General features: G+C 32.3%; 2 protein-coding genes across 2 annotated transcripts; both read right to left on the reverse strand.

Moving 5' to 3' along the window:
- Positions 1-1,803: 1,803 nt before the first annotated feature.
- On the reverse strand, positions 1,804-3,635 carry LOC145618095 (uncharacterized). The gene is made up of 3 exons (XM_081672917.1): positions 3,261-3,635; positions 2,819-2,907; positions 1,804-2,387 (listed from the first exon to the last, which is right to left on the reverse strand). Exons 1-3 carry the CDS (start codon positions 3,601-3,603, stop codon positions 2,085-2,087), a joined length of 735 nt encoding a protein of 244 aa, XP_081529043.1. The 5' UTR covers positions 3,604-3,635; the 3' UTR covers positions 1,804-2,084.
- A 1,053-nt stretch (positions 3,636-4,688) lies between these two features.
- Positions 4,689-18,689, reverse strand: LOC145618196 (agamous-like MADS-box protein AP1). Its single transcript, XM_081673004.1, has 9 exons — positions 18,443-18,689; positions 16,055-16,133; positions 15,523-15,587; positions 15,118-15,217; positions 14,895-14,936; positions 14,062-14,103; positions 13,818-13,960; positions 13,280-13,354; positions 4,689-4,885 (listed from the first exon to the last, which is right to left on the reverse strand). The coding sequence occupies exons 1-9, from the start codon at positions 18,625-18,627 to the stop codon at positions 4,852-4,854; spliced, it is 765 nt and encodes a 254-aa protein (XP_081529130.1). The 5' UTR covers positions 18,628-18,689; the 3' UTR covers positions 4,689-4,851.
- Between the last annotated feature and the right edge of the window lie 1,978 nt (positions 18,690-20,667).

Genomic DNA, 20,667 nt, shown 5'->3' on the forward strand with positions numbered 1-20,667 from the left:
ATGGAAGGTTTTCCCTAAGGGGTTGATATGGCCCTAATTTACACTCTTTTCTAGTAGGGTGTCTTTTTATTTTGCCGCAAAGCACCCATTGTTGAGGAAGAATAGGGGGACTATGGGAAGAAGAAGAGGACGTCGAGACGAAGGGGAAGCTTCTGTGGGTTTGACCGGCAAAAGGCGAATAAATGGTGGTGGTTGTTAAGGGTTTCGCGTTGTGGTGGAGATGATGGTGGCTAATTGGCTATGGTGGTGCTGCCAGTGAAAGATTGGAGAAGATAGTAAAAAAAACAGACGTTAGTACTTACTACTTAGTAGTAACACCGTAACGTCTTAAAATCCCATCAACAATAAATAATTAATTAATCTGGCAAGTGGGGGGCCACATAAGCAACTGATTGACGAAATATTGTCAATCATGTTGATTGCCAAGGGCGCACTCGATGGTTGACAACCACATATTATATTAGTTTCGAATATTTTGTGTGAAATGACACGTAAGTAAAAAGACACTTTAGGACCTTAAAAAATTGACACTTTGATACTTTTATCCGGTTTTACCATTACTCAGGCAATATCATCACATGAGTAGCACGTAACTTTTTTTTTTCCTCTTTTTCTTTCTCAGTCACCATGTCCACCACCCTTAGCTAGCCTTTTTTTTTTTTTTTTTTTTTTTTTTTTTTTTTTTTGCAGAAAGTAACCACCCTTAGCTAGCCTTGTCCTACAACTATTTAACAACCATTTCAGAAATCAACCCGCCCTTATCACCACCAAACCACCACCATCCAACCATGAGTAAGTATTACCCACTACCATGGTATGGGTAATACTACCCAATACCACAATTTTTTTTCTTTTCCCTTTTTTCCCTTTCTTCTTCATCTTCTTCCTTCCTTAAACCCTTTTCCTCACCTCCATGGATAGTTCCCATTGCCAGCCAAACCTCCGCCCACCACACCTTCACCTCCGACAGCAAGAAGTCCACCCCACCAGCTACTACCTTGGTCGAAATCCAAAAACACGCAACTACGTCCATTAAAAATCACCGGAAACCACCCAAAAAAACATAACCCAAAAACGAGAGACACAAACTTATGGCTCTAGCCATTAAAAACGGTGAGTTCTATGCTGGAAATCGCCGAGTTCGGTGGAAATTGACGTCGGTGCTCAGTTATTATTAATTTCTATACTGTTATTCTTGGTTTATATACTGTTATTCTTAATTTATATATTGTTATTGAGAGGAGAGAGACTGCATTTTTACCACATGGGTAAGTAATACGTGAAATTACATTTTTGCCCCTGGTATGGGCCCAACGAGCCCATACCTGGTACTCTGGTAGTGGTCTATCACTACTCATCCAACCATCACAAAAGTCACAACCATACCACTAACACAAATCACAAAAACGCCTTATTTGCGAAAACACACACACACACACACATATATATATATATAATTTCTTATTCAGGACAACCAGGTGGCACTTTCTGTCATTGGCTGACCTTTTTCCGGCGTTGACCCCCCTTTATCCCACAAGTGTATGTTACATGCCTCCTATTTTTCTAATGGATCACACCCCCTTTTTCCTAATTTTATTCTATTTTGGCTTCCAATTAAACACACTCTCTCTCTCTCTCTCTCTTTCTCGTCATGAAGTAATTCCATTAAAATTAAAGTCTTTAACACAATTTTAACGGAAAATGATTTTAGCACACCATAAATTGATTTTGGTACATCCCATGTGAGAGCAAAGTTTTTTAGGCTCTTCTCACATATATAAGGGTGTGCCAAAATCAATTAAGGGTGTGTCAAAATCAATTTTTTACTCTAACGTATTTGGTCGTTAACACTAAATTGTTTAAATAAATGTAAGCTTTAAGTCTCAACAATGATGAGATTGATGACAACTTAACAAAGTTGCAAAAAAGTGGTAAACTAGATCAATTTGAGGAAAGTTGTTTGATTGATTAGATTATGAACATTATATATAAACACGTTACATAACAACATTTAACTCACCTTTTTCGAAAATATATAAAGTGAAAAAAAAAAAAAATCCACTTATCTACTAGACTTCTAACAACTAAGCTAAGAGCCAAAAGTCCTTATGACGCTTAGTTGTGATCAAATAGCCTCCAACTCTTTTGCTCTTCCTTCGTACCGCAAGGACCATACAACTAGCATTTTGTATGCAATACTCCACCATTCCACCACCGCTGCCGCCACCGGCCGCCACCTTGTTGCTTGCCCACATCAGTAACAACCGCCATGATGTTGACAGCTTCTTTTGGCCCAAAACTAGTAGGGATATATTTTGTTTTTTTGCCTCTTCTACTACGGTAGGTCCCTTTTCTTTACCTTCTGCCAATTTAACCTCCACTTCTACCTATAATTTCCATTATCACATCAAAATATAACAACATCATGATACATACACAAATAAAAGAGGATATAACATAAATATGTATTACATGTCTCCTTCATGAATTAATAATTTAATAGTGTGCACGCCACAAAGTTGTACAAATAAAGGTAAGCTCCAAGGAAAATTGATTAAATTAGTTGTTATAAAAAAAAGAGAAGAAAATAAATGTTAAGATAATTTGTGACCAATAAATTAAAGAAAGTATGGAGTAGTAGATGTTAATATTGGCAAACGCCTTCATTACATCCAGCTAATGAGCTGAACAATTAAGATATACGCGTATTTTTTTTTTCTTTTTTATTTGATCGTTTAGGAGAATTCTAAACGAGTAACAAATAAGGTACGTTCGGATGTGTAATGGACACTATGAGCAGTAAGTAAAGTTAACTCGCCTCAGGCCGCTTTGACTGGCATGTCTTTTTCATAGAGTGTAGTAACTCATACACCTTTGGTGACATCTTCTTTCTCGTATCCTCCTTTTCTGTAATATTCACATGAAAATTATATTGGTGAATAAAAATTCCTCAAAGAAAGACAAATAAGCTAAGCAAGCTTAGACGTATCTAAATTATACATCCAATTCGAACTAAAAGCCATGACAAATTGTCCTTACGATTAAACATTCTTCTTATACATATAAAATTAGCCAAACTTAACTTTAAACAAATTAAAAAATCTAATTTGAACTATAGATTACAAAAGTATACAATATGTTAATACTAGTTATTAGAAATTACCTTGATAAAGTAATAAATTACGGACAGAGGGAGTACAATACATGTTATCGTATTAGATTAACAAAGTTGTTCTAGTAGAAGGAACATATATACAAACCTTGCTTAGTGTTAAGCTTAGCAACATAGAGAAGAACAATAAGATCATGACTTTGAACCGTATGAGTGAGTGTCCATTGAAGGGCAACTTTCGCCTCGGCGCTTGAATCAACCACCACCATGATCTTCCTCCCTACATTTGCCTTCAATTTCTCACAATCTTCCTCAAACTTGGTATCATTGCTACTATCACCTTCAACTACTTGATTATTATTCACATTAGTTTTCTTAACACAATTTGGAGAAGTATTACTACCTAATTTGTTTTGTATGGGAACCTTAACTAAGGGCCTAATTCTATTAACACAAAATGTTTGCAATTTTTTGCCTCCTGTTTTTCCCATATTTTCCTCAATTTTTTGGGATATGAAGATAAAATGAGGAAAGAGAATGTGTATAAATATGTGGAAAATCATATAGTAGTTGTTAAATATAATGATGATTGAGAATGTGTTAAAAGTGTGAGTCATACAATTACTTTTTTCTTTTTTAAAATTTTTTAATTTTTTTGTTTTGTAAATTAATTAATTGATTTTGCTTTTGGCTATTGCTATGATTTGGTTCTATGTTGTTTTTATTTACTCATGTGGGGTTAAAGAATAAAGTCTTCAACGTGGTTGCCATCAAATTGTAGGACCCTTTTTGTCTTGGAAACTTTTATAGTTTGATTTGATTAGTTTTCTCTAGTCCTTAACTCCAATTTACATGATTGCATGAAGAAAAGGGTGATCATATCAATGGTGTTAACAAAATTTACTCTAATAAAAGGTTGGTGAAAGGGTATTAAATCTTATTTAATTACTTTGTATTATACATTTAGTATAAATGAGGTAAGATTATACACAGTTTCTTTTTATAAGAATAGAGTTATAGGTGGAAGGAATGAATCCTTTTCGATTATTGTTGGTTAAATCTTTACACTTTTCAATAAATTAAAGGATAGAGTGGACTGTGAATTTATAAAGTGTTAAGGGCTCATGATATTAAATCTATAGTTTGAAAATAACGATTGTAATAAAAGTAATTAAGTATAAGAATGTGATATGATGATTTGATGCATATATATGTAACTCTTGTTTATTAATTACAAGCATAGAATTGACACAGTAGCATGCATTTTGTGCAAGAATGACACTCCATATATATATTAGTAGGTAGCCAGTGAATTTTAGACTTTGGATATATAGGATGATTAAATTATCTTGAGGTTGAGAGATCAAATCTCAAGGACTAATTCGGATAGGATAATCCTATTTTAATTTAGATTTCTAGAAAATAAAATATTAAGGTAATTTATCTATTGAAGGACATGTATATTAGTTTAGAAAACTCTTATTAATCATTTGTACAAAAGTTGGTCTGCCATACATGCAATAAAATAAACAAAAGAGTAGTATAGAAGCTAAGTTACTCATTATACAATCTCAAATGAAAAAAAAAAAAAATAGAAAAGATGAGGTTCGTCATGTTGAATCATGTAAAAGATAGGCAAGTATTCAAAAAAAAAATGTAAAAGATATGCAAGATTATTCTGAATTAGGACCATATATTATTACATGTAATTTTACTTGCTTTTTTAAACTTTGTGTCATTTAAATACATGATACTAATTTGAAGTTGGGCATTCTATGCACAAGACCTTGTAGGAACTAGAATTGATTGATCAATTAAGTGTAGACATTCATATGTAAGCGCGTTCTTATGCGCATATACATGTATTATTAGATGAGTTTGGTTTTTATGTCATTTGTCGACAAAAGGTGCACCCCTTACTTCATTTAATGACTGTCTTTCTATCTACATCATTTGATCTTTGTGACTCAACCTCTTTATACTAGATCGAGAGAAAAAAAAATATTCGATTATAATTAATCCTGTTAACCGTTAAAAAGTAATAATCAATATAATAATTGCATCAACAACAACTAAAAGTATACAAAAGAAAATGAGTTATTATAATTTTCTTTAAAAAAAAAAAGGAAATGCAAAGATAAGCTACATTGGTCTTTGAGTGCAAAACAAGCTTATAAGCAAACAAAAGTATAATCTATCTAATTTATTGCAACTTTATCTTCTTCTATATTATACACGGTGCTTCAATTGGCTGCAATTTAATCAGAATTTCTAACTTTTGAGACAATAATGATTAGGCTTAATGTAGTGATGGTTTTTATAGTAGTTTTCATTTTTTTTCAATTTTTTTTTGGGTGGGTCTATAGTTTGGTAACCAATTAATCATCAATGTTAGTGTAAGCCAAGCTAAGAGTCAAAACAATATTTATAAATAAAAAAAAAAATTTTAAAAAAATAAAGGTGAAAATTTTCTATTTTATTATTAGGGTGGCTAACGTGCACGATGTGCACGCTATAACTTGTCATGTCCATGAGCTCTTTTGGTTTGACCTTAAAAAGTCACAAATTTAGTTGTTGACAGTATTATAATTATCCACACACTATTCTTAAACGTTCAAAAGAAGAGGCTATTAACATTATAAGGGAAAATAAGTAAATAAAATTTTAAAGGGTATAATTGCAGAACATTATTACTTTGAAACTAGTTATTTGCCCGGACGATGACCCACATCATTTTTTATTAAATCTAAATTTAAAAGAGTTAATGTTCAACGACAATCCATACCTTTTAAAAAGTATGAGAAAACATTTACTTCCTCCGTTACGCATTATGTGCAACAATTTCCAAAAACGAAAGTTACACATTATGTGCAACAAAGTAAAAATTTCCATTTATAGTAAATATTTTTGTGTAAAATGACCCATGTGCCCTTACTTAAATTCAATAACACACATTAAATTAATAAGATTATATGTTATTATTATATTAAACTAAATTAATTCATTTATGATTTAATCCCTAATCTTAATCTCTCTCCTCCCTCACAACCTATCCACCGCCATCATCACCAAGTGTTCTCTCACCTCCATCACAACCACCACCACAACAACCATCACCACCACAACCACAACTACTTTTCACATTTTCTCTCACTGCCAAGACCCCAGCCCACCTCAAGGCATAAACCCCTCCTCTTCCCTTGTCAAAGTCGTCGTCGGCTCATTTTCCCCTTGTTATAGCCGCCGATTCTCCTCTACATCGAAACCCTAAAAATTGATTTGGGTTTATGGTGGCTGTGAAATGGGCGAGGTTGGTTTTGGGTGGTGTTATGGAAGGTTTCAGATCTTGGTTGTGGTGATTGGGTTACGGTTGCGGTGTTGGTGCAATTTGGCTGGGGTGAGTTTTGGGTGATTGGGTATGGTGTTTACTGTTGCGGTGTTGGTGTGATTGGGTACAGTGGTTATGGTTGCGATGTTGGTGTGATTTGGCTGGTGGGGTTAGTTTTGGATCATGGTGGTGGTGAGGGATTGGTTACGAGATAAGGTGGTGGTGGTGGTGGTGGTTTCAAGGAGTGGGTGACTGTGGGTGGTGGTGGATTTGCTGCTGGTGGGCGTGATGGACTGGTGGGCATGGTAGATGTTGGTACTGGTGGGTGGTAGTGGTGCTTAATTAATTTCCCCCCTTTCTCTCTCCTACCCTTAATCACAAATCCTTTTTACTTTGTTAATCACCTATTAACAAAATTTATCTTGGGAAACGTGTAACAAGGTTTGTTATACATAATATGTAAAGGAGGAAGTATGAATAGTGTGAGGATAATCTATATCTATACTTTTCTATATTAAAAGCGTTCATAAAAACGTTTATGTGTCATGCGGCACCCTCGCCATGTCATCTTTCAACTATGAACATATTCTAATTAATAAAAATGTCTATCATGACATTCGAACTCATAACCACAAAAATATGCATTAGGTGTCTTACCATGTCATCCATATCTTAATCATGTTTTTATATATACCCTCGACTCATAAATATATAACTATATGGATTGGATGGAAATATGAACATTTAAAAACTGAAATTCTATTAAAAAAATCGATCCTATTATTTGCTAATTATGTTAATCGAGGTAATACATACAAGCAAGAAAAATTAACTATTGTTATAAATTAATTTTAGTTATTTAATTATTTTGATAATAATTATGTCTTTATTTTCATTATATTATAAATTATAAACAAATGACATGTTTATATAATTTTTTTTGACAGGAACATGTTTGTATATTTAATCAATAGTTGTTCTATGAATAATTTATTCAAAGGTTTAATGAAAAACTATTACATATTATAAACAATATCGAATAAATAAATAATAAAGAATGAACCTGTCTATTCAATTACAAGTGTTAAAAAAAAAAAAAAAAAAAAAACTCAGAGCATCGTCTGGGCCACACACTATTTATATCCTTAAAAATGTTCCCCTCAAAAAAAATATCCTTAAATGTTTGTTTACCTAAATGCTCCTATTGATACGATGTTAATTGTCTCCATCCTTTTTCTTTTGCATTGTAATTTAACTATTATGAATAGTATTTGGATAATTATACCATCTAAATTGTTTATTTATTTTATTTATTATTTGTCTTCATTTAAGTTAAGTGTCTTTTTTTTCCAATAAACTCTTAATATATAATAGTGTGTAGACATTTATACCCATAAAAATATTTGTTTACATATATTTCCCTCATTACATTGTCAAGAATGTCAACAACTAAAAGAGCTCGCGCAAATGGCTAGCTAAGGCGCACACATCGCTTGCAAGCCAATGAAGCCCCCCTAGTATTAATAAATGAATGAAAATATAACTATACTTTCTTCACAAAAAAAAAAAAGTTGCATCTGGTAGAACAAATAATATTTTTGCAACTTTTTTTTTTTTTTTTTATATATTCACATTTATCGAACTGAGCTGAACTGAGTAGAAATGAATATTTTATTAGAGAGGGAAATTAGGAGCTGCAATGAATTGAAATTAAACTGAAGTGAACAGACCTAACTTAATAATCTATAAATATTACTAAAGTAAAACCGCTGACATCATTACATTTTAAAATTGTACAAGTTTCGGCTTCTCATTTATTTTTTTCCCGCCTAAACTTTTTTTTTCCTTTCATATTTTTTTTTGAAAAAAAAAAAAATCTAAAAAATGATTGCAAAGTAGTTTAATACTGTACACAAAACTTTTTAGTTTTAAAGAATTTATTTAAAAAAAAAAAACCTTTTAAAAATCTTAAGGAAAACAATGCAAATATCAACCTTGTATACGGAGTAAGTGTGATTACTCCAACAAATTACAAATTTCGCAAAATTTTATTATAGACATGAATTTTCTTTTGTTTATATTATTTTAATTTTTGCAATTTGGTTTATGTTAATAATATCGTATGTAATACAAAGATTTTACATATTTTAACTGATATGTCTTTGAAGTTTACACAATTATAAATTCTATTATTATATCCGTGCATCGCACGGGAGTTAATCTAGTCCGTTTAATTAATAATAAAAGTCTAGGTTCACACTCCTTAAGGCTTTGTTTGGTTCAACATTAGTAAAGAAAAAGAAGAGAAAGGATGGAAAGGGAAAAGAAAGGTGATTTTATTTTTCAATATTTGGTTGATGAATAGGAAATGAAGGGAAGAGAAAGGAAATTAGGGGGCGTTTGGTTCACGAAATATAGGTATGAGGTATGGGTTTAGAATAACTAAAACCCATACCATATGTTTGGTTGTCAAAAATATGAATTTCAAACCCATACCTCAAACCCATGAGGTATGGGGTTTAGAAACCTTGGGGGGGAGGTGGGTTTGGCTCATTCCATTCCCTTAGGTATCAAATAAAAGGAGAAAATAGTGAGATATTTCATTCCAGAATTAAACCAAACACATGGTATTAAGTATCAAGTTCCAACCCGATACCACCTTAACCCCATTCCTGATTCCAACCCCATACCACTATGTGCACCAAACGCCCCCTTACTTTTATTTTTTTCTTTCCAATCAAATTCCTCCAATTTAGGGAGGAAAGGAAAGCCAAAATTTTATTAAGAGACTTTTCTCCCACTTCCCTTCCTTTCCTTTAGATTTTTATGTCCCTTATTCGACCAAACATGGGAATTTAATTAAACAATTTCCTTTCTTTTCATTTCCATCTAAATCCCTTCAACCAAAAAAGGCTTAACAGTACTCCTGTAGTTCTATTCCTATTAGAAAAACGAATTAAATGCGCCTAACCTAATAATCCGTTTAACTTAACCCACTATTATGAATTATGATCATATATCCTTCAAATTCCCACTTAAACAATATAGCCTTTCTAACAAGTAACAAACCTTCTTCTCTCTGTCAAAGATAAAAATACGAACTTCTTCTTTGCTCTTTAATTTTTCACTTCCATTAACAACAAAACGGTACTCTTTCTTTATTCTTCCTCGTTATATTTTCATGTTATTATTACTCGTACAATTAATTTGCTCAATTCTAGTTATTAACTCTACTTTCCCCGATCAACTTTTAGCATTGTCCAAGTGATTTTATTTTTGTTGCAAAGTTGTATTATATTGATTATGATTTGAGTTAATTTGTTAGAAAAAAAAATCTTAAATTTAATTACTTTCACCATTATATTCGTTCTTTAACCATAATTTCGAGAAGACTAATTTCTATTTTTGTTTAATCCGCCATTAAGGGTTTGTGGTAGGGTTTAGGGTTTTTGATTTACTTAATTAAATTTTTATTTTTGAAATATTATTAATTCAAAATTCGTTGATCAAGTCAAATTGATAATTTCTTGTACAATGATGACGCAGAACACTTAAACAATGGGTATAACTTGTTGCCTTCCGATTAAAGATGATCCACCAGAATCAGAAACACAAACAGAAAATTCTCATGCTTCATCGTCAAGAAATTGCTTAATTTCTTTTTATTCCATATGTAATAAGGTATCTATTCCTCTCTTTTTTCTTTAACTGTAATCAATTTCATATGTATGAATATTAAAATCGCTAGCTGCTCGAAACCATTAGTTTTTAATAATATCTTGCGATTTTTATTATAGAGTAAAAACGTACTGAGGAATCAAGAAATTATTTTGGACAATTTTTCCTATAGATTAGCCTATTAATTTGCTGTTCTACGAACCAATCATAAGATTCAAAATTTAACTACTAGTAGGTAAATTATATTGTACTCCATTGGATCCTCTTCCTTGTTTGGACGATTATTATCCAAAAAAAAAAAAAAAAAAAAAAAAACAGAACAGGAAGAACTTTTCGAGATAGAGTAAACTTAATTGGTGTGTGCATTTTATATCGAGAATAATAAAATTAAGTAATCTACATTAGACTTGACTTTTATTTCTTTTGTTCATTCATATTATTGTTACAGATCAAAGGAGTATTCCATGGAAACGAAGTTCATCATCTTCCTAATTCATTGCAATCGCGAGAGATCTTAAATACAAGCTCATATCGCGTTCATCCAAATAGCGTACCAAAATCCCCCAGAACTACTGTGATCCTTAATATACCTGCTGCTTCTGTCAACAGGACAGTCAAATCTGAGATCTTAGATACTAGCTCATCTGTTGATCACCCAACTGTTGAAAGTGGACAAAATCAGCCTTCAGAACAAAGCCTTGATGAGGTAGGTGTAATTTTTTATGAAGCAGCTACTACTGTCAATGAGGAAGTCACAACTGAGATCGTAAACACAAGTTCATGTCGCGAACACACAAATGTAGAAAGTGGAAATCTTCAGAATTCAGAACAAAACCCTGTTGTAGAAGCAGCTCTTGACAGAGCAGCTGCTTCTGACAGTGAGGAAGTCACAGCTGAGATCTTAAACACAAGCTCATGTCGCGAACACCATCATCAGTCTTCAGAACAAAATTCCGGGATTTATCCAGTTCCAGACAGTACTGCTGCTGCTGTCAATGAGGAAGTTACAGGTGAGATTAAAAACACAAGCTCATATCGCGAACACCATCAACAGTCTTCAGAACAAAACCCCGGGACTGAACCAGTTCCTGACAGTACTGCTGATGCTGCTTCTGTCAGTGACGAAGTCACAGCTGAGATTATAAACACAAGCTCATGTCACGAACAAAATCATCAGTCTTCAGAACAAAACCCCGGGATTGAACCAGTTCCTAACAGTACTGCTGCTGCTACTGCTACTGCTACTGCTACTGTCAGTGATGGAGTCACTGAAACCTTAAATCCAGACTCATGTCACGTTCACCAAAATGTCGAAAATGTGCAGTCCCAGGAAGAGGGACTACATTCGAAGACTGAGATAGATTCCTGTACTAAAGAAGCCTCTCCTAACTCAGAAAAGTCATTTACAAAAGCAGATGGAACATTCTATGAAGTGTTTCCATCAGCAGACGAAGAGGATGTTTGTCCGACCTGTTTGGAAGGTATACCCTTTTTAATTTAATTAATTCATGAAATTAGTTCATATGATGTATGTGTCCTTCGCTGTTGTTTCTGTAAGGCAAAAGCGAGGCTTATTAAGGATTTGAAGGCCGAACTTCCTTTGACTGATCTTATTCTACTGGGTTTGTTAATGCAGATTATGAACCTGACAATCCCAGGATAATTACAGAATGTTCACACCATTTCCACCTTAGCTGTATATACGATTGGTTGGAACGAAGTGAGAGGTGTCCAATTTGTTTCAGGGTAATGCATCTTCCTTTTTTTTTTCACTTATTGCTGGCAATTTGATTATCTTTTGCTGATTTTTGTGATTTTGAAAGGTTTTATGTGTCACGTTATATTCATTTTGTACCGTGATTTTAATTTTTATTTGTAACGTACATGTGTATAGTGGTTATAATTCTTCCTTAACTGAGAAAATTTCTTTTAATTGTTGTAGCTGATGGTGATTAGTGAAAACTGATGAGATCTTGGAGCACACCAAAAACTTAAGATAATGAACATCAAAGAAGTAAGAGGTAATTCGATATTTGAGTAACGTTGAATTTAACTGCAAATACGAGTAAAACAAAGTTATAGGCCTTGTAGTTGTTTTCTGGAGCTGTTAGTTTTGTAGCTAGAGCTCTCTCAAATGTAATTAGCAAGAAACGACGGTATAGACACACGAGCTGAGGATGGTAAATAGCAAGCAACCCATTCGCATTCAATTGAAATTGTTCTATGTTCCTTAAAAAAAAAAAAAAAAAAAAAAAAAAAAAGTTCTATGATTTGCATTTACTACCTCCGTTATAGGTTATGTGCAACGATTTGACATAAAACATAGAGGGAAAATATCTAATCGTTGCACATAACATGTAACGGAGGTAGTATTTCTTATAATTGGCTTATTCAATTCCTGTAGATTTAATTGTCAAGGTGATAGGGTAACTAATTTATAAAAAAAACTGCTGTAGCATTCCTATTCCTATTTAGGAATGAAAATTTCAAGTGTACAATTGATCTAGTGCATTTTAAGAGTTTCAACTAGTGCAAATGGAAAACCTAAAGAAATACAAAGTACTACGTATTAATTTTGAATAACACTTTTGTTTACTTCAATTTTAGGGTTATAAATAAATTGGGATGATAAATGTGCGGTACTAGTCATTTTAATTTGTGTCAAAATTATTAGAATTTCACACCTCAATTTAATTATAGAGACTTATAGTAGGTGACATTTATGTTGTTACTTGTTAGTAGTAACTAGTAAGAATTAAATTGTAGTCATAAGAAAACACATTTTATAATTGTTATAATATAAATAGAATAACCACTTAGGGTAAGGATATACAGTATTGAAATTGGCCAAGAGGTGCAAAATCATATAAGTAGATACAAACATACAATTCTCATTGTTGTTACCATTTATAAGTTTAAATTATTATAACCAACTTTGTTGTTACATAATATATGAAAATCCAACTCGTGCATTAAACGAGCTTAATTAGTAACGAGTTACAGCAGTAACAAACTAATAATACATGCATAATACAACTCTAATAAAGTAATAATTGGTCTTTTTTTAGGGCTTCATGAGCAATATAATTAAGATACATTAATATCTCATAAATACCTTGAGTTGATTATTCTCTCAATTAGTAAAGCATCCCATGTGGCACGAGTATATTGGTTCGAGTGTCAGATCAAGATCATTCCTCCTTCCTTCACCACCAAGTTCACCTTGGTATGCACCACTGCATGATGAACATTACTGTTAGGTTAGCAACATAATGGCATTGTTAATTAATCAACTAACTATTTGATCAGAGGTTGCTTTATAGTTCATGCTTTTAGCGTTCTACTACCCTAGGGTTGTGAACTTATGATAAATTTATCAAATTACAGGTGATACACGATAACACGACTTGCCCTTAACTTGACAGTCCATGCTAAAATAACTAAATAAGTGAAATTTAAGGGTGTATTTTATTCACCTGATTATCACTTATTTGAACTTATCTGATCTTTTCTGAACTTATTTGAACTTTCCTGCACTTATTAGACTTTATTAAAACTTATTTTAGTTGTAATTTGAACTTGATTAACCCTTATCAGAACTTATATATTTCCTAAATTGAACTTAATAGAACTTCCTAGACCTAAAATTATCATATTGACCAATAAGCTACTAATAATGGTGATCAAAAAAGAAATTACCCCATGTTCAAAGAAGGGGGTGGAGGTGGAAGTAGGAAATTAGATGCATCAGAAGGGCCTTCTTGATGATTTCGCGGTGGTGACTGCTGCTCCTGCCACTGCAACTGTTGCACTTGTGCCATGTTTTTTCCTTTCTCCTTGATCTGCATAACGTTGTACGTATTTTCCAACAAAACCAGCAAACAAAATATAAGTACAGGATTGTGAAATGTCAATTACATAATAAACTGAAGTATAAAAGTACCTTCTTTGACAGCATATTGTTGTGCACCTGTATTGCCCTCTCCTGCAAATTGAAGAACGTATGATAAGCGCAACATGTAAATTAACAAGAGTGGGTAAAAAAAAAAGGTCGGGTCAAGTTTGTGTTCGTGTTTATTCCAATATGAATCAAAAGCTCCTCAAGCTAAACTTCACCCATTTACAGGTTGATTTGAAGACTCTTTAGTTTGAAATGAAATTGATTTGAAAATTTACTATAGATCAAGAAAGTAGATTTCTAAGCTTAGTATATTTAACTTAGAGTTTTCATTTGAGTACATTATCTAATTATTATTTATTTAGAACTTTAAACATTTGGCCAATTTTCATAACTATTTATTAATATACTTAGCCCTAACCTAAATTACTTAATAGAAAGTGATTTATATGTCCATATTAACATATGTAGTGGATGATGAAATTCGACTTAACATTTAAGTAAATCACAAGTAGTACTATCCCGTTAATGGTTATGTGCAACTTTGAAATTTTTTATATCTCATAAATAATACCCTACAGTTGTAGATAACCATTAACAGAGGTAGTATTAATTTAAAAGTAAAAACCCAATACCAATTTACTATGTCGTGGAAAACCTTTAGACCTCCCGATTATGACAATCTAAGGACCCAAATTGGATCGTTATAATCAATTTAATCGACTGTTACAAGATTGAAAATAATCATATTAACAAGCAAAGACATGTATTGAAGATCATGAAAAAAAATGAATAGAAAAGAATATGAAAATTGTACTTATATCTATGACCAAAAAGAAGCCAATATGAACCTAATGGCTGACTAAAAGGAGCATTACCTTCTTCTGGAGCTCAGAGATGGACTCATGCATCAGTTGATTCTGTCATAAAATTCAAACAAGTTAAAATCTAGATCCGATAATGTTTTTGTTAAATTTCGAAAAACTATATGTATTATTTTCAATTCATTAATGACTTATAGTTACGAAAATAGTATACACATATAAGTAGTTAACTAGATTATAACTAAAAAAAAAAAAGACAAAAAATAAAAATACATACCTTCTTTGATCGAACATTTTTTAGAGCAGTATCAAGTTGTTGCTCTAAACTTTGGAGTTCTTTCACATTGAGTGAGTCTAACTCTTGTCCTAAGTAGTGCCTGATTAAACATGCATGTTACATTTTTAATATCATTTTATACACATAGATTGTACAAGTAAAAGTTGACATTAATATGAGACATTTACGAAGAGAATGCCTAATACAAAACGGGCATGTAACAAATATATGTAGAACACCTTTCACGAAAGCGACTAATAATAGGTACAATGAGAATATCTAATACGAAAAGGCATGTAACAAATATGTAGAACACCTAACACGAAAAGTGGTATGACTGACGAACTTGGAGTATATCACATACGAATATACGATCACATACACAAGTCTAGCTTGTCACCGTACCTGTGATTTCTATGTAGAAGTTCAAGCTTGGCCTTCAGTTTGGCGAAGTCAAAGGTCCAATTTACCTATATTTAACAAAGCCAGTCATAAAAATACCTAACTCCTCATAAATATTTAGAACAATAACGTAAATGTTATGCTGAACAACATTAATAATTGTTTGTCCAAATTAAATGCATGTTGGTCTTCCCTTTTATATCCATTTTTTAGCAACGGTTCATAAGACATTTCCTATATGTGTTCATCAAACATTCAAATGAATCAAAAACATATTCTACATAAGTCAGATATAAACCAATTAATTTTTTCAAACTAGTAAAGATAAATACCCTTATTAGACTAGACATGTCAACTCAATCCAAATCGAACAAGGGAAGTCCTTCTCCAAGAACCGAACAAGGATCATATTCATGTATAGTTGGAAGAACTCGAAAATGTAATTGGTATGTATACTTTTAAATCATAATGTTATTACTATATACGCAGAACATTGTATATGTACATTTTTACATACAATGTTTAGATGTAGTACCTGTGAGTCTGGATCATTAGAAGTTAGCCGCCTTTCTGCATAAGAGTACCTCTCATACCTCTCTAGGATCTTCTCCATACTTTGAAGCAATTGAACAACATTATAATAAATTAGCATAATTAATTAAATTTTGGAATTGAAAAGACATATAAAGCCCACAATTTCATAACCCTAGACCACGCAAAATCATATACTGAGTACATTCATATATGTGATGCTACTGCTAACTAGTACTCAATTTATGACAGAACATTCATGATTCTTTTTTTTTTTTCCTTCTTCTCTGATCCATATCATTGGGATACTTTCTTAAAATCACATTTTTAGATTAGTGGTTTTATTTATTTATTTATTTTTAATTGTTTATTTATTTTTGATGAATTTGTTAAAGTAATAACCCTTAACTCCTTAAGAGCAAACAAATTAAAGATAATAAAGTTTTACATAAATAATTTACTTTTACAATAGTTTACTTATACTCGTAATTCATTTTCTAAAAAATTTCTTGATATATATTTTAACATATATGAAAATTAAAGTAAAAGGGAAAAAGTGCAAAAAGCATGCATGTCTTCATATCTTCATCTAATGATAAAATGAGCATCTAGCTATTTCACAAAAAGAGTATTTAGCTAGTGGGCTAATTTGCACTTTCACTAAAAGAGTGCTAAAAATATAAACAAAAATAATTACGATGACAAGTTTTCCTATGAAAATATATGGACTTGGTAGCACTCATACGTGTCGTTTTGTTTTTAATATACGAAAATTAGGCAAAAAGGTAATAAATAATATTTAAGCCATTCAACAATTTAGTATAATGGAATCTAGAAGAAATTTGTATGAAGCAATTTGTTACAAAATTCTTCTTTTCTATGGAAAAACCCTGCTATGGTATATTTTATATCAAATTTTGATTGAAAATTGTATGGAAATAATTCTTATTTTGACTTGAGAGTCAACCCTAAATTACTAGACAAGATCAACTCTTTTTATTTTTTGATAGATAGACAAGATCAGCTCTTTTGTCATCCGAACAATCCCAATCTAATTAAATTTTTACTAATTAATAAGTAAGGTGTAAACACTAAGAATAAAAATGAGGAAAATTCAATGTTATAGCACATGTAGAAAAGAACAAAAATAAAGGACGAAATTGACAAGAGAAAGCAAGGTCAAGATTAGTTCAATTCAATTCGTTTGAACCAATAAAATTGATGTATAAATAATAAATTAAATTAAAGCTGAAAACAATTAATACTTGGCTTCATTGTATGGTCAAATCTACCATTACCCATTGGATCAAGTCTTTGTACATTATACTAATTTTATAATTTTATTTATGTCCAAAGTACTAAATAATTTATTAACCAAATATGCTACTAGCTTTAGCTGAATTCATTCAAGTAGCAAACAATTCAAGCTTGTTCAAACTCTGTAAGTAGTACAAATATTATGTTTCCTTCCCAATATTATTTCATGTAGCTACCCTTCATCCTCAGCTATTTTTTTTTTTTTTTAGGAAGTAGCTTAGACTGCTTTAAAAACCCAATAATATATGTAAAAAAGTTTGTAAAATTTTACAAGCACTCCGTAATTTGTTGATGATCATTTATTCATTTGTAGTCTAGTTCCTTGTGGTTATATTTGTTACGGAGTACATTACTAGCTTAATATCGAACCGACTATTAATTCTGAACCAAGAGTTTATTAGAAAAAACTAACCTAACAAGCTAGCCATTATCGATTTTCACCCTACTCTTGTAGCTCTCTAAAGACCAAAAAAAAAAAAAAAAAAAAAGTATAAATAATTAATAAATAAAAAAGCTAGCCATTTTGGTTTCTTTATAGGAAAAATTTAGTATTAGTAAATCGAATGAAGAATTACATGATGTTATAAATTACTTGTATATTTTTACTAGGGTTAGTTTATTACTACTGTAGTAATTTTTCCTATTACGAATACTTTTTAAAATATATTCAGATAAATCGAATCAGAATTAATAAATCCGAGGGTATATATAATGTTTTCTTGCATGAAAATAGTTAGGTTTTTCATGTATTTCCTAATCTATACAAGTTCATCATAGTATACATCAAACAAACCTTAATATTGCTTTAACCTTTCTTTGTGTATTTCATCAACCATTTTTTTTATAAAAAAATTAAAAATCCAATAAAAATTAAATACAGCACACGTGAAGGGGTAAAAAAATTGATTCAAAACAAGTAAAGAATATTTTAAAAAATTAAGGTTCAACTTTAAAAAATTGCAAGATTTACTCACCATTAAATACATAGACCTAAATATAGAATAATATAGTTACTATTAATATACATACTATATACGGAATATAAATAAAATTGGTACAACAATAATATACTTACGAAGAATCAGAGGAATACTCAAAGAGTTTTCCACGGTGAGAAAAAACGATTAGAGCAACTTCAGCATCACAAAGAACTGATATTTCATGTGCTTTTTTAACAAGCCCACTTCTTCTCTTTGAGAATGTTACTTGTCTATTTATCTTGTTTTCTATCTTCTTTAGCTGCACCCTTCCTCTCCCCATTTTCAATACCACTATATTGTGATGGTCGATAATTTTTAATTACACCAATCGATGCGTGATTTAATTTTCTAGACGGCCCTAGCTAGACAAGGAAAGGATATGGTTGTGGTGGTGGTATATATGGAGTTTTGGGGGTAAAGAGAGTGATGTACGGGTTAGGAAAAGGTAGGAGGAGTAGTATTCATGATTATTGATGAGAGGAAGATAAGGTTAAAAAAAAAATTGTAATATTATATTAAAAATATAAATGTTGATTTATTGTTTTATGAAAAGGAAATGTGGTTTTTACGAAAACCAAAAGTGGTTTATGGGATGTTGTGTTGTCGAGCTAGGAATGTTTGATCTTTTTAGAGGAAGAAAATGGACCCTACACGCACGGGGAGTATGCTCAATTTTTAGCCTAATTATGCGGATGTTTGATTAGTGTCTATATTAAATTAAATTTAGGGTTTGCTAATCAAGTGCTTAATGTAAAATTATGTAAGTTAATTTTGTGAGTAAAAGTTTTAGTGGGTTTGTTAAGATTGGTGGAAATAGTGAAGGAAGAAGAGAGAATTGAAGAAGGAAGACATTGTTGAGGGAAGAGAGAGCTTGATTGTTTTGAGAGAGAAAGTGAATTGAAGGGCTACATTTTTATCAAACGTGTGTTAGTATGAACTAACCAATTTATGTCCTGGATTGCTAAATACCGCCAACATTTTTTATCAAACCGCCAACAATAATGATGAAGAGACAAAATCACCCTTACTCATTCCCCACTTTGATTTTCTCTCTCCTAAGTCCATCAAGTCTCAAAATCAACCGTCAACCACCACAATAGCAACCACCCATGCCACCACTACCCACGCTGCCATGACCACCATCACCCACGACCACTCACCATCACCGCTCAAAATACTACCAGATTTTATTTTGTGTTGCCGGAACCACCAATTTACGAATAACAATCAACATTAAAAATGAAGACCCGCCACCTTTGCTCCTCGACTGGTCGGTGGTGGTGCTTTATATCCCAGCTAACAGCACAATCGGCACGCAAAATCAGTCAACCGGGATGGTAACCGATTTCAAGCGCCGGTTGACTACGGTAACCGGCGTCCAAAATCGGTTGCCGTACCGGGTAATCGGTTTCGCGCGCCGGTTGACCACGGTAACCGACATCCAAATTCGGTTGCCGTACCGGGTAATCGATTTCGCGCACCGGTTGACCACGGTAACCGGCGTCCAAAACCGGTTACCGTGGTGTTTTGGTTTTGCGTGAGCGTCGAAAATTATTGAAGAAAAAAAAAAAAGAAAGAAGAAGATTGGGGGTGGACTGTTTTGCCGACCACCGTGATGCCTCCTCCGGTCATCGGCATTGCTACACTTCCAACTCCGACGTACGGCCGCTGCTTCCCTTCACCTCCAACATACAACCGCTGACGTGGTTGATGGTGGTTGGGAAATGGCGGTGGTTGTGGCCTTATGGGTGATGAGAGAGAAAACAATAAAAGAAAAAGAAGAAGATGGGTGGGGGTATAGTAAGGGCATTGATGTCCATTTGTCTTAAATGTTGGCGGTTTTGATAAAAAATGTTGGCGGTATTTAACACCCCCCTTTATGTCTTCAAAAAAAAAAAAAAAAAAAAAAAAAAACCTAACCAATTTATACTCTCCAAACTAATTACATGTTTTAACTAACAAAATTTGAATTAGGTAAGAAACTAATAACAAATTAAGTCAAATATGTTTTACAAAATCATAAACTCTAATATACTCAAAACAGACTTAGAGTGAACTAAACTCTTGGATGCGTTTAAAGGCATCTATTCGGGTGTCTGGTTTGGATTAGGAGAGGTCAGATCAAGCCGTGTCGAGTCTAAGTTTAAACTTGAGTAATTAAGTTGAGTTATGCTAAATTATTGTGTCTATGCAAATCAAAATTTGAGTCGGATTTTTTTTCCTCATTGGGTTGGATCAGTCTGACAAAATTTTGACACCTCCCCACTACATTTACATAATATCAAATCCTTTGATTGTTTATATATATACCAATGAATTA

The sequence above is a fragment of the Chenopodium album genome, chromosome 1 (genome assembly GCF_948465745.1).
Source record: "Chenopodium album chromosome 1, dcCheAlbu1.1, whole genome shotgun sequence".
In the NCBI taxonomy this organism is placed as follows: Eukaryota; Viridiplantae; Streptophyta; class Magnoliopsida; order Caryophyllales; family Amaranthaceae; genus Chenopodium; species Chenopodium album.